Here is a 27,354-nt window from a genome sequence, read left to right on the forward strand (position 1 = left end):
AATTATAGGAGAATGGATGTAAGGTGATACATGTTAGGTAGATGTTTAAATAGAGGCTGGGAAAAGCAAAATGGACTCATTATCGACTTGCGATTTATGGATTTAAAGAAATGGAAATGATTTCATAAAGATATGTACCGGAAAATATTAGGCAACAAAGATATGTGAATAATAAAAAAGAAACAATATTGTAAGCATGTGAAAAATCTTAATGTAAATTGCTAGTTTGGCTTTCACATTTAGCTCAATTGTAAGCTTCATACTAGCAAAGAATATAGACGAATTCTTTGGTACTAATGTAGTAAATCGGAACGATGTCTGCGGAGATGAAAATTATATCAATATTGAGTTATTGAGCAACATAAACAGAAAAAATACAAAAACAAATAGTAAAGGTAAACATAGACATGGATTGTGGTAAGTTCAATTCCCTTTTTCTAAACATAATCATGCTACAACCAAGAACAGACTAACAGACTTGGATAAGTAAGGCTTGTAGTAGAAAGTAAACCCTAATGGCATAGAAATTCTGCAAAATCTGAAAAAAGCCGTTTTTATAACTGGTCATATTGCTGCCAATCTATTAGCCTTTACCAACGGCTGTATGGTCCCAAAGCACCATGGGAGTTGAATTAGAAATTGAAAAATTTCTGGTGTGGAATCATATTCCTTGAGGAATAAGGAAAACTTGGAAATAAAGTAAAATAAGTAGATCGAAAGAAAAAATCAGATGAAATTAATGAGATAGCTAGAAGTTGATAAAAAGGATAGATAAACTGGGTTTTAAAGGACACCTACTCAACTTAAATTTCTTTAACTGGAAAAGTATAAAGATATACTTAGGCAAAAAGAAAAGGAAGGTTGCAAATATTTTATGTTGTGACGAAACTTCTTGACCACCTTGCAAGTCTCCAAAACAGTGAAAATTGGATATCCAGTAACACTATCTTATCTGAAACCGAGGCATGTAACAAACAGTGCCAATCAAGTACATACAAGTACATAAATGTAGGTATATAGATGAAAATATTTAGATTTTAGTGCCTCAACCTTCTCAAGCTTTCTGTGCCATTCTGCTCTGTCTCTTGCTTGGATTTTCCAGTTGAAAATACTGATTTTCTCTGCATCCTATGTTACCCCCTCTATTCACCTCAGCTATGGTCTACCATGTCTACTGTTTATGTTTTTATTGTTTAGCTATGTAAATTGTATTTTATTTGTCTAGTGCCCCTTTTTTCTTTTTTTGGTGTTGAACATTCTTTGTTGAAACTTAGCTCCCACCATCAAGTGGTCTGAGTCAATATTTGTGCCTCTGTATTGCCATATATGCCATCTGTTTGTAGGAAATTAATTGTGCTTTTTTTGTGCAGGACCGCTAGTTAAGAACACTGTAGAATACAAAGAATTGGTGTTATTTCTTCTTAACATTGTCTGGCATGGACAATGGGATACTAGATGTTACCAATATGCACCATTACAATATGTTGTCGTTTGACAACTTTGACAATGGGATATTAGATGTTACCAATATGCAACAAACATCTTCAATAAACACTTCTTGTTCATGTGATTTTTTAAAGGCATCCCAATACATCGGGGTAAAGAGATTAGCACTTTCTTCTCAGAAACTTTAATTTTTTGTGGCTTGGTGATATGTTTAGCTGTTTTCACCTGCAATTTGAAATTTTTTGTAGTATATAATTTGCAACATAATGAGGAGTCCCATCGACATATATACTACAACATTACAACATAGATCTAAAACAATAATTTGTTTTAAAATCTGTGAAAATGCGATTTTTATTTATGAAAATGTCTAATTTCTTAGGAGAAACATCTAGGATACATCAATCATTATCATTATGGGTTTACAACCCTGTGTGGGTCCTAGCCTCCTCAAGAATTTCTCTCCAGTTGTCTCTATCCATTGCTTTTCTCAATCAAGCACATAATTCCATATGTCTCATGTCTTCATCGATATTATCAACGAACCTTGTTCTGGGTCTTCCTCTTCTTTTTTGACCAATAGGTCCATTAAGAGTGTTTTTCTGGCTGGGTCATTTTGTTCCATCCATATTACATGCCCTATTCACCTCAGATGTCCTATCTTAATATGTTTTATGTTATCTGGTTCCTGGTAGATTCTATAAAGTTTGAAGTTGTATCATCTTCTCCACACTCCATTGTCATTCACTGCTCCATAGATTCGCCTTAAGTAAGTAGTACTTTTCTTTCGAAACATCCTAACATGTGTTCATTACTTTTTGTTAGAGTACAGGTCTCTGGAGTCAGGATACCATGATGTGTCCCGGATCTCTGCAGGTCCAGGATACATCAATTGTTAATGTTATTTTTTGATCAGATTTAAAGCAAAATTGACCACAATTTTTTTGTAAATTTTCTTTTAAAATAATTTTAATTTTTGCGATAGTAAAACTAATTCCTAAGGAAATGTAAAAAATGTACCTGTACTTTTTTTACATGTTGTGTAAATTGTATATTTGTCCAAATATAATTCTTTGTAAGGAAGAATAGCAACAGAAACACTTTTCACTTTCGGCATGATAAAAATTTCAGTTAGGCACAGATTAATATATTAAATAACAATTTTAAAACTTTCTCTATGCTTCACTCTTTTGGGGTAGAGATAGTGCAAGCACTCCTGACCACCGCACAGTAGACGAGATTTAGTTTAGTCTCCACTTCCATGCGAAACGCATTGTACTATGCACGGTATAATTCCACTTACAATAGAACCTTTCTGCTTTTACGTGAATTTGACTCTGCCTTCGCGCAGCTCCATGGTCAGGAGTGTTTGAACTATCTTTAACACAAAACAATAAACAAAAGGTATTATGTAAAAACAACAAACTAAACATTGTATCAGATGGAACGTGTCTGCCAACCAGTGTCCAAAAATAAAATTCTACGAAATTATAGGATAATGTGATGGTTTGGTACTATTGCTTAAACTGTGTATTTATGTATAAATTATGCACTTTATGAAAGTTTTTTATTTTTATTTAAAATTAGCAAAATATGCAAATTATGCTCCTTGTGTACTTAAATGTTCTTCTCTAATAATATTTCAATAAAACTAATTTTACCTTTAAGAAATAAAACTAAAATGTGGTTAAGTATTTTATAAAAAATCCACATTTTAGATATTATGTTAAGAATAACATAAAATATAATCTTTTATAGATAATATAATGCTATATTTACTTAATTTATTTTACAAGTGTTGTTATGTAACTAATTACCATTTATGGTGTGTGGAATTGGTAAAATAGTTGTGTGCACAAATATAATCAGCAATTAATCAAATAAGTGATGTAGAATTATTTTCCTATAATGATTTTCTACTATAAACAGTTTTTTATAAAAAATCAAAAGCAATTTCTATAGATGGTGAACAAGAAAGTCTGATATTGTGTATATGATGGGCTTCCCTACAGGTAGAATCCATCTACGGCCATTAAGTACATCCATTGAACATATTCTCTGATATTTTTATCCAGTTTGTAATGTGAATAGTGTTCATACTGGTTCATCAGCCGTTCCGCTGTTGTTAAACTGTGTTCCATAATTGGTAAAAGAGATTCTTCTAAAATATTAAAATATTTGTCCGTGTTTACAATCCCATCAATAAAATGTAACTTTCCCATAACTTTAGACGACATGCTGCCCAGATCATGAAAGATGAAGGAAATTTGACTTTTCTCTTCAGACAGTCGGGATGGAAAGCTTCATTTTTCATACGATTGACGCGACTCCTACTGTCACCAACACACGCTTCAAATCTGGACTCATCACTCCATTGTATTGAATCCTATTGCGACTAAGTCCAATCTTTATGCTCTTTTGACCATCTTAGTCTATTTTTCTTTTGTTGTAATGTTAAAAGTGGCTTTTCCTTGGCCTAAAATAAAATGAAATTTATTAAAAAAATTCGTACTAATTTTTTCAACTATAAAACTTCCTTTGTAAGTACCAAATCCTAATTTTTGGCCCTCTTGCTGACATGTTGATCTAGAAACGTGTCTTCCAATAACGTCACTCCATAAAACGCCTAACTCCATAGAATTTTCTCGTCGATTTTTCACTAGAATTCGTCTTAATGCCCTTCTATCTGCTTAGGTTATTTTACCGAACCTGTAGAATTAGATTTTCCAGAATTAAAAAAATTAAAAAATCAAATAAGTAATGATTGAACAAATTTTCTCATCGATAACTTTACCTCGACCCATTGTACCGTTCGCGTCATAAAAAACTGGTACAACTCTTATAACTAAAAATCGTGTTTTTTTAAGTTGTGTACGCTGATCTTGTCACGTGTGTCATTCTAATTTCTAGGGCACTGTTGCCAGTTAAACGAAAATATTATATGAAACCAGCTAAAAGCAGGCTTTTGCGACAGACCGCCAGTTTTGAGTATACTAAAAACTAAAACATTATCGAGCATTTTTGATTAGTCAGTCACATTAAATTTGTTTGCATCCTATAGTTTATTTTTATGAACGAGAGAGTAATTAGCATAATTTTAACTGGTAGCTCCGACCACTCCATGAGCGTGCTCAAGATTAATTGAAAAATTACTTTGAATAATTGTAAAAAATAAATGAATTATTTCAGTGTTATAAAGTGTTATGTGTATGTAAACAAAAGTGACCTCTTTTATCACACACTATATTAGAACTGACTGGCCTACATTAAAAAGGGTTTTAAAAAATTCACATTTTTTTTAATTTTTAAAAATTACAAAAGAGAAAAAGAGTTTTTAAAACCGTCTAAGGTATGTTAAATAGATGAATAAAAATATTAATATAAAACTTACAGCTACTTGTTACAAATCCAAATCAGATTCAGAAGATGAACTTTCAGAACCAAGATTTATAATAACTGGCTCGATCATTTTATCAGTAATATTGTCCAGCTTCCACATTTTTTCCTCTTCTTTAATAGTGTGATTTACTGCCTTTTCCCAGTTTTCAGGTTTTACATTATTTACGGCCTCCAGAAACAACTGTTTAACATCATGAATTTTAAAAGTGGTATTTTTTCTTGAAACTTCACTCTTTATCTGTGCCCATACCAGTTCAATCGGGTTTAATTCACAATGATATGGTGGTGATGTAAGTACTGTCATTCCACGATTTTTGGCAATTTCATCAATTTCGTATTTTTTAAATTTTTCTTTATGAAGGGCACACAACGAATAAAGTTCCTTTCTTATAGATCCGGGATGGTACGTAATATTTTTTGAACTCAGCCAATTCTGCAAGTCTTTTTTTAACCACTTGGTTGTGGGCAGTCCTTCTATAAGTCTGGAGTGATAACTTGCATTATCCATTACTATTACACAGTTCTTAGGAAGAAGATCTATCATTTGTTCGAACCATTCTTGAAAGACATCAGCGTTCATGTCTTCATGGTAGTCACCGGTACGAGTTGATTCAAAAGTTAATAAACCACCTTCAACAAAACCGTCTGAACTGCCAATGTGTACTATTATCAGCCTGCGTCCCTTTCCTGATGGTGGGTTTAAACCAGTAGATAAGTTATTTACAAAAGCGTGCCTTTGACTTGTAACAGTTTCATCCTGCCAAAATTTATTTGGTGTATGACCCTCGTTGATCCATGTTTCATCAGGATAAAATATTTTTCTTTTTTGGTTTCTCATTTCCTTTATGGTTCTTAGAAAATGTCTTCTCCATATGACAATATCGCTTCTTTCTAATAAAATAGACTTTCTGGGATTCTTTTTCCAGCGGAAGCCTATTTCTTTTAAAAGTTTCCATAACGTACTTCGACTCATTTCTGGGTAATCCTTATCATCTCGAACTGAGACAAGAACTTTATCCAATGTTGGAAATTCTTGTCTAAAGAAGAATTTATGCACTTTCCGTCGAAGTCCTTCTTTAAAATGATATTCTATTTGAAATTTTGGTTTCCCTGGAGCATTACGTGGCATTTGAAAACTACCACATTTCTCTTCTTTAATAACTCTGTAAATCGTAGATTTCCCAACACCAAGTGTACTGCTAACTAACTCAACGGTCTCATCAACACTTTCACATAAACGTTTGTCTGTAAATGATTTAAAACAATTAAATATTAATGTTTTTTCATTAACTGTTAGAGGACCAATTTTTCGGCGTTTACACGGCACTTCCAAATTTTCCATAACACTAGTATACACAATAAACTGCACCTTGCAACTGAAGTACCTACTTTTAGTGAACTGTTAAGAATTTTGAATACGCCACTTGGCTTGGACCTTCCTATATACAAAATGGAAAAACCCACTATCACATTTTCTGTGGAATAAGTTTAGAAGGTAATTATCTAGTCAATTACTGTCGTAGATTCCTGGAATTAAAGAATTAAATGTTTGATTGTTGAAACCCTTACTTCGTGGAATGCACTCATTTCAGATAAAATAAAACGTTTTATTTTATCTAAAGAATTAAACTTTATTTTGCAAATAGGCAAAGAATTAAACTTTATTTTGCAAATAGATAAAATAAAACGTTTTATTTTATCTAAAGAATTAAACTTTATTTTGCAAATAGGTAGGTACTTATTAAACTTTTATTGGTTATATATAACCAATAAAATAAACATCTTACATTTCTTGCAAATTCATTAGTACCTGTTAACCTCCATCACTCCGACACTGGCAACCTTATTTAGGGATTAGTAACGCTCACAACTATTGTATTCTATTCTGCTCCAACCTTTATACCTGGTGGTCATACTCAATTTAAAATTGTTTTCCTATATACTTCTGTAAACTTGTTGACAAATATATGTTTTTCATTGAGTCACCCGTATCAACAGTTTAGGGATTTGCATACATAATTTATTGTTTTATTACTCTCTCATACATAAAAATACACTATAAAAAATTCTCATACTAATTTTGTAATTTTTCATCATTTCATACATTGACTTGTTTTTTTATTATAATTTATGAAAATATTTCAATTCAAAAATAATGATAGATAATCAATCTAGACATAACTTTTAATTATTATAATAAAACATTACAGTGAGATATTGGATTGTAATTGTCACTTTTTGAAAAACGTTTTTTCGTCCCGGATATTTTATACTTTATAATACGTAGGATAAACTATAATGTTAGTTTTTCACATTTATTATTCTTACAATAATTAATAATTTAATCTTGGTAGTTTGCCTGCTACTAAACTTATTGACACAAATTACAGTTCGTGTTCGGTAGGTAATTGAAGTATATAACTACAGTAGATGCATTCCAATGTTCCCTGTGGCAATAACCTAGGTTTAAAGATCCTTCAAACATTTTGGATATTAGCTCAACCCTATCTCTGGCTATTAAATTTATTAGATACGGTTTTTGTTGTTAATGATAAAAATAATACAAAACTTAAAACCTTTTTTGAATGGTATTTTTTATATTTAGATTTTGTGTAATTCCGTTATCTGTGATGGCAACAACGAATTGTTTGACGAACCATTGCTGAACACAGGTTTACATTGGGAAAAAAAAAAGTGTACCAGTTTTATATGACTGGAAGTGTACAATCCACAAACGGTAAAAAGCTTTACAATACAGTAGACTCGCGATTATCCGAGGTAATTTTGACCGTGACTACCTCGGATACCGAAAAAAACTCGGTTAACACTTAGATTGGTTATATATATATACATCGGTTTAGAACGTCTTTCGACGTTGTCCGATACCTAAACACCATCTCTTCCTATCTTCGCAGTCGTTTGTTGTTAAATTTCTTTCGCTCATGGACTTGTTTACGCCGTGTTGCCATTCTAATCTGGGTCTTCCTCTTTTCCGTCGACCTATCGGTTGCCATTCTATTACTTTTTTGGGGAGTCTTGATGCTGGCATCCGTTGAACATGCCCATACCACCTTAATTGGTTAGATTGGTTATACTGATAGAAAAATGTGTACCTACGTAAATAATGATGAATGTGTTTATTTTAATAACTAAAAACTAATAGAAAAGTAGTATAAAAGATAAAACAATTATAAATGTTACTGTTTAAAAAAGTCTTTTAGTGATTTTTGTTTCAACTTTATTCCTCTTTTTGAGGCGGCCAACGTTGAAAATGGAGGACGTCTAATGGTGTCAATTCTTCTTGTTGCTCGATGTATACGAGAGCTGCTTCAAGGGACTTAAATCCATCGGTGAGAAATCTTTTGAGTTATCTGATCTGTATCTTCTTCTTCTTCATGGGTGACGTTTAGAACTAGATTGGCAATTGTATCATCTGTTAGTTCCATTTCTTCATCTAGATTCATCCAATTGATGATGTCTTGGTTGGCTATAGAATCAACTTTACAGTCATCAGTTTCATTTTCAACGTGTTGTGTTTTGTTGTCTATCTTAAATAATTTTTTCCACGACTTCTGAATAGTGGACACTTTTACGTCGTCCCAAGCAGATGCAATCCAATAGCAAACATCTTTAACTGTGATCTCTTCAATGCCTCAATTACAGTCAGCCCTTCATCCAGCTTAGTTAGCAGTACCTGAAAAAGCTTCCGCCGATAATTCCTCTGCATTGCTTCTATAACGCCTTGGTCTAGGGGTTGGATGAGAGACGTTACATTGGGTGGAAGGAACACAGCTCGTATGTCACCACTAATCAATTCACTCGCATCTGGGTGGGATCGTGCGTTGTCCAACAACAACAAAGCTTTCCGGGGCAGATTTTTGTTTATTAAGTAGGCATCAATGACTGGCACGAAGTTATTAAAAAACCAGTCCTTAAAAGTGTTATAGTACATCCACTAATAATTTTCCAACATAAACATGTCTCATTCTGGTATCAAAGAGACCGCCTTTCAAATCAAGGTTGTCAGACATATTTCCTAAAATTCCTAAGGTTATATTTAAAAAATATTCTCTATTCCCTATTCGTTATTATTCAATTGCTAGTCAACGAACGACACTCTTAAAAAATAATATAAACATATTCTCAAAAAAAATATATATATATATATATAAATTAATTAACTAGGTACTAATATTTCCATGGACTCTTCACTAATGAATTAAAGCAACCGTGAACTTTGTATATCGTCGGCCTAATGTGTTAACCTGCTAACTCCATTTTTTGGTCAATTTTACTTTTCGAGCCCGTCATAAAGTTGAGACGATTACCTTCCTTATGGTAAAGGAATAAGGTCGATATCAATATTCAATTGGGTAGAAACGCCGTGCACGAAAAACTGCGTTGTACCCAATAGCAAAACTACACATCGAAAACCTGCTAAATCCTCGTGGGACCTTAGTTGCGTACTGACAATGGTCCGCCGTGAACGTGGCTGTTGAAAATATTGAAGTTTTTGAATGTTTTTATAAAATATTTTGAAAATAATTTGATTATAATACCGTCACAAATTGAAAAATAATATATTACTCCAGTTGCGAGTGAAAATAATTTGATTATAATACCGTCACAAATTGAAAAAGATTTCCAAACAACTAATATTTTGATTTCAAAGGATATAAATAGTTCAGCCATTCAATCATTCGAAATAATAAGTCATGAACCAAGCCTGTATTCACTTCAAGCTATTTCTAATACTCCAGATGAAACGCCAAGCATTATAGACAATATGCACGCTCCGGATGAAATCATATTACCTCTTGTTAATTCCAGTCATCAAGTTGTACCCAATCCACCTATATCCGATAATAGTGATACAAAACATAATAAACTTGTGTCTTATTCTGATTTTGACTCAGACTTGCTTTCTGAAATAAGAAAAAGTAATAAACGAAAGAAACGGTTTCAAGTCAGTAAAAAGAATGGTTTTCGGAAAAGAATAAAGATAGAAGAGAATGTGGTAAAAGCTATTTTGGAAGACAGAAGAAAGAAGACTACTATGATTACATGAAACCAAAAGAGGCTCGTTCCATCAAATTAAGATGCACTTGTAAAATCGGAAAGTACAGTACTTTAAAATGTGAAACCATAGATAAAAATTTAAGAAATGATATTTTTAAACAATTTGGGAGTTTTACTTGGGGAGAAAAAAAACCCTCGTCAACGAATGGGTAACCACTATTGAGACAATACGACCACGAAATCGGAATACCAAAGAGATAACAAAGAGAGCTAATACATTTATTTATCATTTAAAAGTTAATAATGAAAACGTTAAGGTATGTCGAACGATGTTTTTGAACACTTTAGATCTAGGAAGGTGGACTGTACAAACCTGGAAAAAGGACTTCACAATGCAACCTCCTAGTATATTGAGGCGTCACAATTAACCATCTAAATTTTTTTATATTTTTGCAATTTATTTTGATGTACCTTTGAATTTACAGTGTTTAGAAGACTGTTTTTTGTGAAAAATTTAATTATTTTTAAAAGTTTAGTTTTTGTTTCAAGAATTTTTTGATTTTATTTTTCTTTTAAATAAGTTGTCTCTTAATATTAACTTTGATTAAGTTTTAATATTGACTGTGATTTTAATGATTAAGATAAAAGTGTAGCTAGTGAAGAATACTTACAACATTTAATACGATGTTGGTTATTGTTTATAAAATAATCTATAATATTGTTTCATGTTTAAAGACTGATTCTGTTGTTAAACATTTGATAATAAATATTTTAATATAGACTGTATTTATCTGATTATTTTATTATAAACCTTAACTAAAAATCACATTGAAATGTCATTATGTTCATTTAAGTGTTATAACTGCTAAGTCCTCAATCAAATTTAAACCTTAAAACGAAAAACTGCCAAGTTATTATTTTTTGATTTTTTTTACCCTGTACTTTAGGTACTCAAGCATTAAAACTTACAAAATGTCTAGAATCATCATAGGAACCAACGGGATCCTTAGAATCTTGATATGTAAAAAAGAAAAAGTATTATTCAGTTTTTTCTCCCTCCTGTAAACTATGCAAAAACGGACTTAGCAGGATAACAAATTAGGCCGACGATATATTACTTATATTCTAAGTAATTTTCGAATATTGGCAACATTGTAGTCTGGAGAGAATTTGAACGTTCGACGTTGCCCTGTTGGTGAATTTAGCGGTAATACTTTTATAGATATAATGATCGACTTTTAAGAAATCAGACAACTTAGAATCCAAGTTCTCAAAAACGGTTTCAAGAATTGTATTATTTTTTTCCAAATTTCATTGATTTTATACCTTACCCGGAAACATGAAAAATTGCAGATATATTAATAATGGTATTAAGGTTATATTCACTAATTTTAAACTCATGCATTATGGCAACAGCGCGAAGCGCAAAGCCGTAAATTCTAATGAACACCTGTTTGTCTGGCTATGTCACACCCTAAAATATTTCCTTTTGCAGAGGCGGAGGCTTATTATAAGGTATAGGTAATATAAGTTATAAGTAATATTATATTTTTCTAGAGTGGCATTTTTTAAGATGCATCAACTTCTGTGTTATCAATAAATAATGACAATTATGTTAATGACAGCTCTGAATTAAAAAATAAAGATGTGCACTTACAATCCCAAAGAATAGTTTTAAATATGTACGAGTGTTTGAAAAAAGAAAATATTGGGATGGCTGATAATGCAATTGTTTCGAGAATTCATGTATTAAAAAAAATCGGGTATAAGACGATATATACAATAATTATTAAATTAGGCACAGTTACAGATCATTCATTAAAACGAAAGCGACCAAATAAAAAATTGGGTAGGATTGACACTGCTGCAAAAGACGTTACTCAGCGAACAGTTTACAATTGATAATGCAATTGTTTCGAGAATTCATGTTTAAAAAAAATCGGGTATAAGACGATATATACAATTATTAAATTAGGCACAGTTACAGATCATTCCTTAAAACGAAAGCGACCAAATAAAAAATTGGGTAGGATTGACACTGCTGCAAAAGACGTTATTCAGCGAACAGTTTACAATTTTTACAAAGAAAATAGAGTGCCTACTTTAGAACTGATTCGTGAAAAATTAAGAGATTTCCCTGAATATAATTATATATTCCGCCGAATTCAGTGATTGTTATGGATAATGCGTCGGATCATTCCCGCATATTAAATAAAATACCTAATAATAACACGAAAAAGGACGAAATTTTAAAATTTATGCAACTTAAAAACATCACTGTTCCTAAAAAGATTCCAGTAAAGAAAGAATTAATTAGAATGATCAAAAGTCGGAATTTTAAAAACGAATACGTTTTTGACACCATTTGCAGCAGGCACGGCCATACTCTTTTGCGATTACCCTCATACTATTGCATTTTTAATCCAATTGAAATGGTTTGGGGTACCGTAAAAAAACGATTGCGAAAATATAATCAGTCACCAACATTAAGCGCAATGGCCATTGAGAATATTCGAGAAATAATTAGTGGCATTAATAGCGATGTGTGGAAAAAGCTCATGTTGTAAAAATAGAAAACGAATATCCTGTTTTACCGGCAATAGCACCAATAGTTATCCAACCTTGGAACGATTCGACTTCAGAAGACTCTGACAATTCTTTTCAGTCCTTCTAATTAATTTCTTTACAGCTACCGCGATGCATCTTGAACACTAGTATTAATTATTATACAGTGTGTCGCCTTTAAGATGAAGACACCTCTATATATCAGCTACTAAAATACATACAGATTTGACATTTTGCACAGTCATACATGTTGATAGTGCACATTTTTTTAAGATAGTCATCTGAAATTTAAATTTTAAACGCGGCTTACTGCGAATCCACAAACAGGGTAAATTTTCGATATTTTGCTTCGCGTTAGAGAAATCGGAAAAACTTATTTGGAAAAGTTGTTCCACTTATTGTAACCGCACATACCAAATTTCATGACAAAATTCGCAATTTTAGTTTTTCAGTATTATTTGTAATCTCGATCCTAAATCTACAATTGGCTGTCTAAAGATGCATCTCGGGACAGCCAACTGTCCGTTTTAGAATCCTGACTACAATTGAAGAGCTTATTTCCAAAGTGTCTTACATCCATATAATGAAATCCATGAAATTACAGATTTTCATACAAATTTAACATACAAATTATACAATTTTACAATTTTCATATGCACTTTTAAATGGTAAATAAGAAGTTGTTTTGGTACATATACCTTTATTCTAGACTTGAAGAATTCTATAAAGTTTAAAAAAAGAAAATTTAAAAAATCGAAATTTTGGATTTAAGACACTTTGGAAATAAGCTCTTCAATTAATGAAAAAAGTAAAAGTGCGAATTTTGACATAAAACTTTGTTATGTGGGGTTATAATAATATTTGGAACATCTTTTCCAAATAACTTTTTCAGATATCTCTAACTCGAAGCAAAATATTGAAGATTCACCATGTTTGTGCATTAACAGTAGGCCGTGTTTAAAAATTAAATTTCAGTTGACTATCTTAATTGCTGGATAGACAATCTTTTAAAATTTTCTGACAGAATGAGCCATTATTTACAGATAATTGTAAAAAAATATTATGGTTTATGTAAAAACTAAATAATAAGTCCAATATTCTTATAAATCACTAAAATTAACAAGCTTTAATTTGAAAGAATTAATTTGTTTTTTATTCGATGTTGTGAGCCCGCTTACATTTGAAAAAAAAAACTGATTCTGTCCTTTGAAGAGTCCTCTTCAAAAATGCCCCGCTTAAACAAATCGAAGGTTGAAGGGTGCCGGACATTTTTGCCGGAAACAATTCAAATTCAAAAGATCACCTTTTTCTGCTACGGAAAATATTGCTCCGATTTCTCACCAAAATCAATGTTGATACTTTAGTTTAGATACTCTTGAATCTCAAAAATACTCATTTACATATTTTTCAAGCCTCGAAAATGCATATTAGGTATCGTATTTTTCGGATTTTAAATCGCCTATATCTCCAAAACTATTAACTTTTGAGAAAAATGACATAGATCTTATTTAGAGTCACCCAAAAACCTAAAAAATATTTTTTGGAGCACAAAAGGTGATATTTTGAATTTGTTTAAAAAATTGTTTAAACAATTTCTGCCCAAAAATTGAGAAATTTTCCTGAATATAATTATGTAAAAATTAATAAAAATTACATGATTTTTCTTGAAATATGCGTTTGATAACTGATCCCTTTTCTTAATTTCCACGCCAATGGTCGGCATTGACATCAAAGAATCTCAAAAGCCGACGCTTGGCAAATTGACGATGGAAAAAGTATACAGTCCATCCATGCATTGCGTTGGTTGCTATAGATTGTAAGTAAGCAATTTATTTGGACATTTTTGACTGCCCTTGGATTTCTGGATTTTCCAATTAAAAGAGGTTTTAATTTTAATGAACCAGAAGCATTGTTGCAAATTATGATCGTGACTCTCTCTTTGCTTTTTTTTAACCTGGTGCAGTTCCTTCATTTTTAGCAGCTAGTGTTTTCGATGGAAGCATTTTAAAGTTAATCATCTCATCACAGTTAAATATTTGGTCTGAAGTTAGTCCATCTTTAAGGATGATGTCTTGTAATTTTAAATATAATGTTCCAATTTCAGTTGAGTCAGCAGAAAGTTTTTCGCCGCAAAATTCAATTGTCGGATGCCATATTTCTTCTTCCATAAGTCAATCCATCCTTCACTAGCACAAAAGTTTTCTCCTCCATCCATAAACTTCTTCTGGAATTCAATAGCTTTTGCTTGGAGTATTGGACCACTGATCGGGCTGTCCAATCCTTTTATTTGTGAAAACCACAAGAACAACGCCTCAGAAGTTTGTTCATGGTCCCCTTTCTTCATAATCTTCACTCACACTTCGGTTGACCCACTGTTCGATTTCATTCCGCTTACGCTTCCAATCTCCAACAGTTACTTCTCCGATACCAAAATCTGAAGCAACCTTCTTTATTGATTCACCCTTGTCCAACCTCATAATTGCATTCACTTTTGTTTCCAAAGATACAACTACTCTCTTCCGCTTTTCACTCATGTTGCACAGAAAGATGCTCTCTTACACTCACAAAAATCAACTTATGAAAAATTAATTATGAAACCGAAACTAATAAACTCGAATAAATACACAAAACAGTACATAAAACGAAACATTTTACCGTACAGTAACTGAAATTGACGATCTGAATGACAGCAAACAAATGATTTGACGATCTGAACGACAGCAAACAAATCGGGCGGGCATGTTTTCGACGCTGAAGTACCTGAGGGTCTTAAAAGTACCCTTGTTTTGGACGCTGTCGGAAGGATTATCGCAGGTACCAGATATTAGATATAATTAGGGTTTAATGATGGTCATTGAAATTTACTTAGTTACTAGTTATTAGTTTGTCAGAGAATAGTGAAAAGTGAACATGGAAATTTCAACGTTAGTAAGTAATCGTGGTAAAATTTTGCTCAAAGTGAACAGTTTTACTTTTTCTCAAGATAAAGTACTAAAATCGGGAGAAACGTATTGGAGGTGCGTAAAACGGTCGTGTAAAGCGGAGATATTCACGAAAGGGCCAGAAAAGTTAGTGATCCGAAGTAATCTAGAACATAATCACGAGTGTGATATCAAGACGCTTAATAGACAGATTGTGCGTAGCAGTGCCAAAAGGAAGGCTAAGGATAATTTGACCGAAAGGCCGTCCAAAATCATACATAGTGAGTTGAAAGAAAATGTAGATTGTCTGTTAAAGACGTTAATTTAATACGAAATCAAATATACAGTGAACGGCGAATGGCTCAACCGAAACTGCCCAAAAGTAAAGAAGAAACTATTGCTGCGGTAAATATTATGAATATCAAAACACTTAAAGACGAGAATTTTATATTTGCGGTTGAACTAAGTTCTAACATTATCATCTTCTCGTGTAACACTAACATGCGTTTTCTGTGCGGCAGTGAAACGATTTATATGGACGGTACATTTAGTTACTGTGCTCAATATTTCAAGCAATGTTTTACCATACATGTATTTATCAATGGCAGTGGCGGCTTTTGGGGGTAGGCAGGATAGGCCGGGCCTACCCAATAATTTTAAGAGCTTTAAAATTGAAAAACACATATTCAAAAATTATGTTAATGCATGTAAATAACTTTTAAATGTACTAAATCACTCAATACATTGCGTCCGTTAAAACAACTATGTTGTTATATTCCCACAGAAAACATCGAATCGTATTCACGCATTTTAAATATCATTAATAGGCGAAAATGGTTGCGTTTCGATTTAATTTGAGCTTCTTACCACTCCCTGACACGTGTTTCTGGGTCTTCCCGTCATCAGAGAGAGCTTGTAAGAAAACTCAAACTAAACCAAAACGCACCGGCTACTCGGCAATTATAGACAAAATAATTACCAGAGTATGCTACTAGAGACATCTAGTGATGAAAGATTAACTTTATCATTAATAGGCCCGATAGGAACTGGCCGACCCAGCTCACATAAGATCCCCGTACAATAAGCGTTTGAAGTTAAGCAGCTTGCCGGACAACGATTTATATTGTCGTGTTTATGCTCGCTGTTTAGGCACCAGACGATCGGGCCTACGTCGACCATCGTTGTCACTTGTAACGTAATTATAGAATTGTAATATAAATTATCTTTTAAATTATGATAAAAAAAAATGTAACATAATCTATAATTGTAACATATTTTTAAACAAACAACACAATTGCAAACAAGTGCACGGTTGCCCAAATAAATTTAAAAAAAAATCGTAAAATTCGAGAAAGAAAAGATTCCCATTCTCACACAAAAAAAAATGTATTGCACACACTGTATGGATCTTGAGGGTGATTACTTTTCTCTGATGCAAGGTCACTTTTAGTCTTACCACCAATAGGATAAGTTGGTTTCCAAATATTTTTAATGGGGGGGGGGGGGTCATGACACCGTGACCCCTCCCTCTCTGATTACACATAGCTTTATGTAATTTGCTGGCTTGGCCTACCCAAAATTTTACCACCCCAGCCGCCACTGATCAATGGACATTATATACCATTGTGTTATTGTTTACTTCCCGACAAATCGGAACAAACCTATATAAAACTATTTAATGTTTTGAAACGCAAATGTGAAGTAATTGGTCTAAAATTCAATCCAAAAATCATTTTCTCCGATTTTGAAATTGCTATCCACAATGCTGCGCGTTTTGAATTTCCAAATGTGCACATTAAATGGTGCCGTTTTCATCTTATGCAAGCTTGGTATCGTAATATCGGTGGTTGTGGCTTAATTCGGGAATATAAATTGGCAGACAGTGAAATATCTAAATGGCTGAAATATATTTTTGGGCTGCCATTTTTACCTCCCTCAGAAGTCGAAGAATCTTTCATATATGATTTTATGGCTATTCAACCAAAAGATTCAAAAATTGAAAAGTTTTCTGACTACTTATTGGACAACTACATTGGCGACCACGCAACATTTCTGTCGGAGATGTGGGCTGCGATGAGTGAGAGTTTACAATTAACAACTAATGCTTGTGAATCGTTCCACTCACCGTTTTAATGATAATTTTTACCATGCTCATCCAAATATTTTCCATTTTATTGATGTTTTAAAAAATTTTCAAACTGAAACTTACATTAAAATTAATAGTGTCTGTAATAGTGAAAGTAATAGACTTAAAGATCCAAAGAGTAGAAAAAAGTTATGTTCGTTAGAAATAGGATACATGAGTATCAAACTAACTGTATCGATCGATTCCATTTCGTAAAATGTATGTCGTATTTATTTCAAAGTGACAAATAAACCTTATCAAGTTTAATCTCTAGAATATTATTACCTGACTTTCCATTTACATTTCAATTACACCCAGCGTCCAAATCATGTATGCAGAAACAGGTAATTTTATTTTTCAGTGTCGAATTTTAAATTTAGCGTCCAAATCATGCACGCCCAACAAATCGATAGTTCAATTCACACTGATTAACATAGAAAGGAACAGGAAGTTGTAGACAAAACAGGACACAGAAATTTCTGGAAATAAGGCAGTGACCAATTTCTGAGAATACCGACTCGACCTTGACCTAAAGCATACCTTATACACAATTCTCTTTTTATCAATAAGTCACAATTTTCAATGGACCGACCCTTTTTTTATTACTCGATAGTGTGATTCAACAAGTACGACTATAAAAGTAAGTAGGCAAAATTTTGCCTTAGTTAACCGAGGGGCTCGGATAGCCTAGACTCGGATAATCGCGAGTCTACTGTACTACAAAATAAATTTGACATTAAGGCCGTTCCTCGCGATTCTGGGCATAGCTAAATTCCAATGTAAAAGTTTATATCAAATAACGCAAAAACTATGGCAGATATTGAGATGATTCTTTTTTTGTATGAAAGGTCTTAAAAAGTTCTAGTGCACTATTTGGTAGTAAATTAATAAATTGTTTAAACAATATTTTTTTTTCAAATATTTTTGGTTAAAATAAACGTAAAAATTTTTTTTTAAATAGGGCACTACAGAATTTGACCCACTTTCCGAATCTGTTTTTATTTTTAACATAAAGTGTAACAAAAAGCAGCTATTTGGTATAAACTTTTTAAAAAATCTCAAAGTTCTGCTAAATGTTACTCTCTCTCGGTCAGTACAGGCTGTCTTTGTCGATAGCTTCTGGATTCTCGCCGACAGGTAGGTAAGAAATATACACCCTCTCATAAATAATGTTGAATAACATTATTAGGGCTTATTAAAGAGTAATACCCAAATATTTTGAAGTATTTGAATATGGAATTTGATTATTTATAGTTATTGGAATATTTATTTTAAACGTTTTTGTTAGTAAAGTTTACACAATATATAAAATTTGTTTCGTCACTTGCTTGTCCAGTCATATTAGTCCAGGGTAATAAAGATTTTCTCGTGCACTCAATAATTTAGGTAGCTGACAACTTTTTTAGTTATTGTAGACCTATAAGAAGAAAACCTTTCTGTTTCCTGCCTAAAGTTCGGAGCTCTTTTTTAATGATTAACAATTTAATGCAAAAAACGCGATTTTTTTCTATTTTTTGCACTCCATTAGAAAGCTAAATACTTGACATAGAATTACAAAATTTTATTTTTTAGAATATTGATAAAGCTTCAAAATGCCGATTTTTGAAAGTTGAAAAGTCAATTTGTTGCTTCGCAAACTGCAAAATAAGTGACAATTGATATTTGTTAAAAACTTTTAGTAAACTTAAACTTTAAACTTTAGAGTTCCACCCAAAGTTGGGTATTGGGGTACTTAACAACCCCTCAAAATTTGGGACCGACATATTAATTAGTTTAAAAGTTATTGTAGTTGTTTATCTCAGAGACCTTTTTTTTACAATAACATAAGATAGAAAATAATAAAGATAGGGTAATTCTGTGGGTGACAAATGAAAGCAAAAGACTTATACATACTATCAATATGCATTAAAAAAAAATAAAAGAATAATTTATTATAGTCAAAAATCCTGATGTCAAATTTTTGAAATTATGTAGTTTATAAACATTTAGAATCACTTTAAAAACATTGTCCCTAGAAAAAATCTTTTTTTACATTCGAAAAGCTAATATTTTCACCCGAACTTTCAAATAAAAAAATTTGGCCTAGGTTAATTTGGGCCAAAGTTAGCCATGTTTTTTTGTTAATTCACAGCTAATTTGATTATAATAATTAAGGAACCTCATTGACGCCATGTTAAAGAATGAGATTTGTATTTTTTGTTAAAAAATTTGCACAAACATTGTACCTTTACAGGACCCTCTACGAATTTTCGAAAATGTAGTTCAAATAGTGACTAGGAAGAACCCACAAATCCATGGCGTTTAAATACCGAACAAACAATTTTAAACTAATAAAATTTTCTATATCTCCGGATCTACTAATAAATGGTCTAGTTTGTTTAAACAATTCGTGAAAAAATAATTTTCTTCCAAAAATCTATTTTTTTAATACTCATAAGAAATAATAAACTTTAATACTCATTTAAATAATTATAGAAAAACTCGCGTTTTTTGCATTAAATTGTTAATAATTAAAAAACGGCTCCAAATTCAAGGCAGGAAACAAGTAGGTTTTCTTCCTATCAGGTCTACAGTAACTAAAAAAGTTGTCAGCGACCTGGATTATTGAGTGTCACGAGCATGGTCTATTTTTTGCTTATTTCCCTGGAGTATATATTTGATTAACATCTGTGTAATTTTTCTGTCGTTTCCTCGCTGGTTTTGCATATTGCTATGATAGCAGTTTCATCGGTAAATGTTGAAATTGTATTATTTTCTAGAACAATAATATAACACGTATACAAAAGGTAAAGACACTTCTTTGTGGCAGCCCTGCTGTCATTTCTTTATATAATATACATATATATATATATATATATATAAATATGATATAATAATAATGTACCGATAATATGATATACTCCATATAAAACGTCTTCCGACGTCCATTTTTCATTCAATTCGGTTGTTCCATTGTTCTTTAAGTTCTTTCGAGCTCATTGAGTTTCTTATTCCTTCCATCCGTGTTTTCTAAGGTAGTCCTCTCTTCTGAATTCCTGTAGGTGTTCATACAGGTACTGTCTTTCATTCATTCGACATGTCCGTACCATTTGAGCCGCTTTCGTTGTATGCCATCCATGACTGTACCTACTATTCTCATACTTTATTGCATCCAGTTCGGCTTCATATCTTTCTTCGATGTCTCTGTTAATCGTCTCGTTTCACAACCGTGTAAATAAAAGCATGCTTTTTACCACAGTTTCATGGGTTGTAGTGCTAGAGAGAGCATGTCAGCTGAGCCAAAATGAAAAATAATCCTCCTTATTGCTTCCACTGGAATAAGCTTGACCGTTCAACTGGGCCCGGACTACTTCCTTCTAATTCTTTAAACTCCTGTTTTGAAATTAATAATTTCAAAATAATACTCATTATTTTGTCTAATTACCTATTTAGTTGTCAAAACAGATACATTATTACCTAAAGAAGTGAAAGTGAAAATATCTTGTTATACATACCTGTATGTACCTTTGCTAAGTTGTGTTTTCTAATTATTTAATAAATAATGTTACTCTGGTATACTCGTATTATTCTAATTACCCCATAACCGCACTGAATAGAAGACCTCTCGCTCGCTTTATTGTATAGACCCAAGACTTTTCACTACAGGGGGTGGGTGTCCGGTTGTAAGTAGGTAAAAAGCCCAACATTAGTACAAGATGACGTGTAGAATATTCTTCGTGAATGGATTTTGTTTCGTAAAGCAAGATATTTTTGAAATAGATATCGAACTGAATTTTACCGTTAGGATTTTCGAGGATAAGCCTTAACTGACAATATTATTGTTTTGGTGTCATTTTTCCTTAGTTACCTCTGAATTTAACGTAATTGTGAAAAAATCAACGTATGTTGACATAAGTAAATGCATACCATGGGTTTAGTGAAATTTTTTTTTGTTGAAAATAAATAAAATAACCATAAGGGTAATGTTTTTAATAAATATGAATAAAAATGCCATATTACTTAATATGGGAACTTATAAAAACATGCAGAGTATAAGTAATTTGTTTATGATTATCGACTTAACTGCAAATTCCATAAGTGGGTCAACTGATATGGGAAGGGGCTCGTATATTATATCGTACCTATATAAAAAAATAAATAAAGTAAAACAGTAAAAACCGACTTAACAACTAGTACTATCCCTTGCAAGATAATTTGGATGGAAATCCCGAGATTAAGAAACTGGGCCAATATCAAGCACAAAATAATCTGGGTAATTCCATCCGAATTATCTTGCAACGGATAGTAAGTAAGTTTCTAACATTTCATATATTAACTGTCAATGCAATACAATATGTAGTTTCAAGTAAATACTAAACCTATCTTGTTAAAGAGAGAACTCAAAACAAATTGACTGACCAGTTGGTTGTTAAAAATAGTGCTAATAAAACACACTCTTCTGATATCTTAACATCATAAAATAATTATTAACGATATATCTTTTTTTTTTAGAATATTCAACTGCAGCTACCTGTACCCTTCAATTTTAAAATATGGCAAATTTAACAGAAATAACCACCCTTGCGACATCTCTAACCGAATTACCAAACTTGACTAGCAACTCATCACAAAATGCAACTTTAGAAGAAGAAGCCTTTACATCGTTGAGTTCATTTTGTGGATCTCCTTTTTGGGTAAGTGACATTTAAGTATTTATAACACAAGCGAAATGATATTTTTGTATTTATAACCGTTTTGGGATGAGCCTGTGGTAGATCGAAATTTGGTTCTGAAACGAAAAAATACGAAACGTCTCTATACGAAAATGGACTCTAGCATAGTGAGGACCTAGTAGACTAGGCGGGATCTGTAGAAATTCAGACCATAATGGACATTTTCCATAGGAAGCTATTTTTTTGCTGGAATCCCTTCAGGATGTGCCCAATATCGATAATCACGATATGCGCCAGTCGCAAACCCTGTGCTAAATTTTTTATTTAACAAGATCTGAAAACAATTGAAAATTTCTCATTTTTTTGCTCCTATTTTCGTTTATAATTCGGAAAATATTGATCCTAGAGAAAAAATTATAACAAGTTAAAAGTTTTGTTATTCAATTTTACACAATATTTCGTTAGCTAGAAATTGAAAATTTAATGTTTATTGTTAAAAAAATAGCAATAATTGGAAAAAAAAGTACAAAAAAATGAAGTTAATCCTTTAAATGTTTTCGACTTGCTAAACTTGACTTACAAGCTCCATATTCCGCCTAGAAAAACTTTTTAATATGTTTAAAACGTGTGCTAAATTTTGTTAAGATCTGTCGGATAGGTTTTGCATAATAATATTGCAATCCAGCCTACTGGAAAAAAATCGCAAATTTTCAAATTTATAGTAGGCCCTAAATAAGGCTCTCAGGTAGTTGCAAATATTTTTACATATAAAGGAAAGCTCAAACTTTCAAACGCTTTTTGTAAAATTCAAATCGGTTTACTAGGAAAGCCTAGAAATTTTTTTAAAATTTTAAACATTTTTTAGGCTTATAAACAAATTGAATAACTTTACGAACTTTAAACATATCAATTTCAAGATTAATACACTTAAAGAACATTAAAGGACGCTTCTTTAAAAAAAAACGATACATTCGGCTTACTGGTTGCCGAGATATTGAAGGTCAAGGTCAGACCTGAAGATTTATGTCCTTCCAAAAAAAGAAAAAGACTTAAAAAAAATTATTGAAGATTGAGTCAAAATAAAGTTTATTTATGAAAAAAAAATTTTTTTTCGTTCGCCTTTGTTTTAACAATTTAAATTATTTATTAACAATTGATAAATACATACTTGTTTACTAAAAGTAACAATTTACTTCAATGTATAAATTGCAAGCTCAAAAAAAAATGCATAAAGAAAAAATGCAATTACTTGTTTAACATTCAATTGTTTATTGCAAATTTCCCAATTTTGCAATTAAAAATGGTATTTGAAAATATGATATTTGAAATCCTTTCAATATCGATTCAAAAAAAAGCAAAATTGGTTAACAAGAAGCCGAGGTAATGCAATTTTTAGAGCGCGCTATGATTTTGAACTCGCCGATTCACATTTCGAGTGATTGTCCCCCACCACGACCTCTCATGTATTCCGAGCGACATTTTACGCGAAAACGGTTTTTTATTTGTCTTTTTTATGGATGTTGCATAAAGCGCATTACATAAAACTTTTCATATAAAAAGTACTTGACAAGACGAGGGTATGTGTTTAAAAACGAGCCCTCTATCACTTATGGTTACACGGCAAATGTATGCCAACTTTGACCTTCAATATCTCGGCAACCAGTAAGCCGAATGTATCTTTTTTTTTAAGAAGCGTCTTTTAATATTCTTTAAGTGTATAAATTTTGAAATTGATATGTTTAAAGCTCGTAAAGTTATTCAATTTGTTTATAAGCCTAATATATATAAAAAATGTTTAAAACTTTAAAAAAATTTCTAGGCTCTCCTAGTAAACCGATTTGAATTTCACAAAAAGCGTTTGAAAGTTTGAGCCTTCTTTTATGTGTAAAAAAATTTGCAACTATCTGAGGGCCTTATTTAAGGCCTACTATAAATTTGAAAATTTGCGATTTTTTTCCAGTAGGCTGGATTGCAATATTATTGTGCAAAACCTATCCGACCGATCTTAACAAAATTTAGTAGACGTTTTAAACATATTAAAAAGATTTTCTAGGCGGAATATGGAGCTTGTAAGTCAAGTTTAGAAAGTCAAAAACATTTAAAGGATTAACTTCATTTTTTTGTACTTTTTTTCCAAGTATTGCTATTTTTTCAACAATAAACATTAAATTTTCAATTTCTAGCTAACGAAATATTGTGTAAAATTGAATAGCGAAACTTTTAACTTGTTATAATTTTTTCTCTAGGATCAATATTTTCCGAATTATAAACGAAAATAGGAGCAAAAAAATGAGAAATTTTCAATTGTTTTCAGATTTTGTTAAATAAAAAATTTAGCACAGGGTTTGCGACTGGCGCATATCGTGATTATCGATATTGGGCACATCCTGAAGGGATTCCAGCAAAAAATAGCTTCCTATGGAAAATGTCCAATCCAAAACAGATTCCGCCTAGACTATAGGCGAAGATAATTAGCGTGGTTTGGACGTTTTTCGGAAAATGTTTGAAGAGTGAATTTGGTCCATAGCGGATCTGTAAAAAAATGACTACATTTAGATGTGGAAGGTGGCGTTCTGATTTTTGCAGAAAATTTTGTGTAATAACTTCATTAATAATGATTGATTTATCCTACTCATCTGTGTTATACAATGACAAAATATGAAAGTTTCTTATTGCAAGATATAAGAATATTGATATAGATATTGATATCTATTTATATAAAATACGTTGCTGTTGGATCGAATCACAATTGTTTTTTTTTTTCGTCGAAATCAAGCTGCATGTTTTAATTGAGTTGTTTATATCGGTAAACCACCAATATAGCTTGTTATTATATGCATCTTAATTTAGCAGACCGCAAACTATATACAGTGCATGGATTATATTAATTTACCCACAAATTTTACAGAAAATATTCTATTTTTAGTATCGATATAAAATTATTGACTTTAAGGTGAAATATTATATTGGAAGGGTTGTTATACCACGTTTCTTAATTTTTGATAGCACTGTCAATGTACAGTGAGGATGTAAAGGTTTGCATAAATTCAATATGTTTGTAACAAAAAATATTTTGACGAAATCCTCGGAAGGTAGATTTATATTTTGGATTTCATATCAGTTGGCCCAATTTTAGATTGATAAGAAAATTAAATTTTAGAGAACAAAAATAAAAGCGCAGCGTACATTTTAGAAGTTTTAATGCAACGAACAACATCTTTGAATTTCCTAATTATAGAAAATATTTATAACGTAATGAAAACTATTGATTAAAAAAGTAATAATAAATTTAACAAAAACGCATAAAATATGTAATATTAACAAAAAAATGTGAAAGTTTACCACTGAGTTACATCCCCTTTATTTTTAATGACGTCCACAATTATTCGAGGCATAGTTTTTACCAAGGTCTGACAATGTTCTATAGTGTATTTTTATGTATAAGAGAGTAATAAAACAATAAATTATGTATGCAAATCCCTAAACTGTTGATACGGGTGACTCAATGAAAAACAGATATTTGTCAACAAGTTTACAGAAGTATATAGGAAAACAATTTTAAATTGAGTATGACCACCATCTATAAAGGTTGGAGCAGAATAGAATACAATAGTTGTGAGGGTTACTAATCCCTAAATAAGGTTGCCAGTGTCGGAGTGATGGAGGTTAACAGGTACTAATGAATTTGCAAGAAATGTAAGATGTTTATTTTATTGGTTATATATAACCAATAAAAGTTTAATAAGTACCTACCTATTTGCAAAATAAAGTTTAATTCTTTAGATAAAATAAAACGTTTTATTTTATCTGAAATGAGTGCATTCCACGAAGTAAGGGTTTCAACAATCAAACATTTAATTCTTTAATTCCAGGAATCTACGACAGTAATTGACTAGATAATTACCTTCTAAACTTATTCCACAGAAAATGTGATAGTGGGTTTTTCCATTTTGTATATAGGAAGGTCCAAGTGGCGTATTCAAAATTCTTAACAGTTCACTAAAAGTAGGTACTTCAGTTGCAAGGTGCAGTTTATTGTGTATACTAGTGTTATGGAAAATTTGGAAGTGCCGTGTAAACGCCGAAAAATTGGTCCTCTAACAGTTAATGAAAAAACATTAATATTTAATTGTTTTAAATCATTTACAGACAAACGTTTATGTGAAAGTGTTGATGAGACCGTTGAGTTAGTTAGCAGTACACTTGGTGTTGGGAAATCTACGATTTACAGAGTTATTAAAGAAGAGAAATGTGGTAGTTTTCAAATGCCACATAATGCTCCAGGGAAACCAAAATTTCAAATAGAATATCATTTTAAAGAAGGACTTCGACGGAAAGTGCATGAATTCTTCTTTAGACAAGAATTTCCAACATTGGATAAAGTTCTTGTCTCAGTTCGAGATGATAAGGATTACCCAGAAATGAGTCGAAGTACGTTATGGAAACTTTTAAAAGAAATAGGCTTCCGCTGGAAAAAGAATCCCAGAAAGTCTATTTTATTAGAAAGAAGCGATATTGTCATATGGAGAAGACATTTTCTAAGAACCATAAAGGAAATGAGAAACCAAAAAAGAAAAATATTTTATCTTGATGAAACATGGATCAACGAGGGTCATACACCAAATAAATTTTGGCATGATGAAACTGTTACAAGTCAAAGGCACGCTTTTGTAAATAACTTATCTACTGGTTTAAACCCACCATCAGGAAAGGGACGCAGGCTGATAATAGTACACATTGGCAGTTCAGACGGTTTTGTTGAAGGTGGTTTATTAACTTTTGAATCAACTCGTACCGGTGACTACCATGAAGAAATGAACGCTGATGTCTTTCAAGAATGGTTCGAACAAATGATAGATCTTCTTCCTAAGAACTGTGTAATAGTAATGGATAATGCAAGTTATCACTCCAGACTTATAGAAGGACTGCCCACAACCAAGTGGTTAAAAAAAGACTTGCAAAATTGGCTGAGTTCAAAAAATATTACGTACCATCCCGGATCTATAAGAAAGGAACTTTATTCTATGTGTGCCCTTCATAAAGAAAAATTTAAAAAATACGAAATTGATGAAATTGCCAAAAATCGTGGAATGACAGTACTTAGATCCCCACCATATCATTGTGAATTAAACCCGATTGAACTGGTATGGGCACAGATAAAGAGTGAAGTTTCAAGAAAAAATACCACTTTTAAAATTCATGATGTTAAAAAGTTGTTTTTGGAGGC

The 27,354-nt window shown here is 31.8% G+C and overlaps 1 protein-coding gene across 12 annotated transcripts in view; it reads left to right on the forward strand.

Annotated features, from left to right (window-relative positions):
* The window catches only part of MRP (Multidrug-Resistance like Protein 1), a 197,852-nt gene that overhangs the window by 474 nt on the left and 170,024 nt on the right, over window positions 1–27,354 (forward strand). For all 12 annotated transcript variants that reach the window (XM_072545236.1, XM_072545239.1, XM_072545240.1 and 9 more), the window contains exon 2: window positions 21,967–22,148. In XM_072545236.1, the coding sequence (XP_072401337.1) occupies window positions 22,008–22,148 (141 nt within the window). In that variant the 5' untranslated portion in view covers window positions 21,967–22,007. The remainder of the gene's footprint in view (window positions 1–21,966; window positions 22,149–27,354) is intronic.

This window comes from Diabrotica undecimpunctata, chromosome 9 (genome assembly GCF_040954645.1).
Source record: "Diabrotica undecimpunctata isolate CICGRU chromosome 9, icDiaUnde3, whole genome shotgun sequence".
Taxonomy (NCBI): Eukaryota; Metazoa; Arthropoda; class Insecta; order Coleoptera; family Chrysomelidae; genus Diabrotica; species Diabrotica undecimpunctata.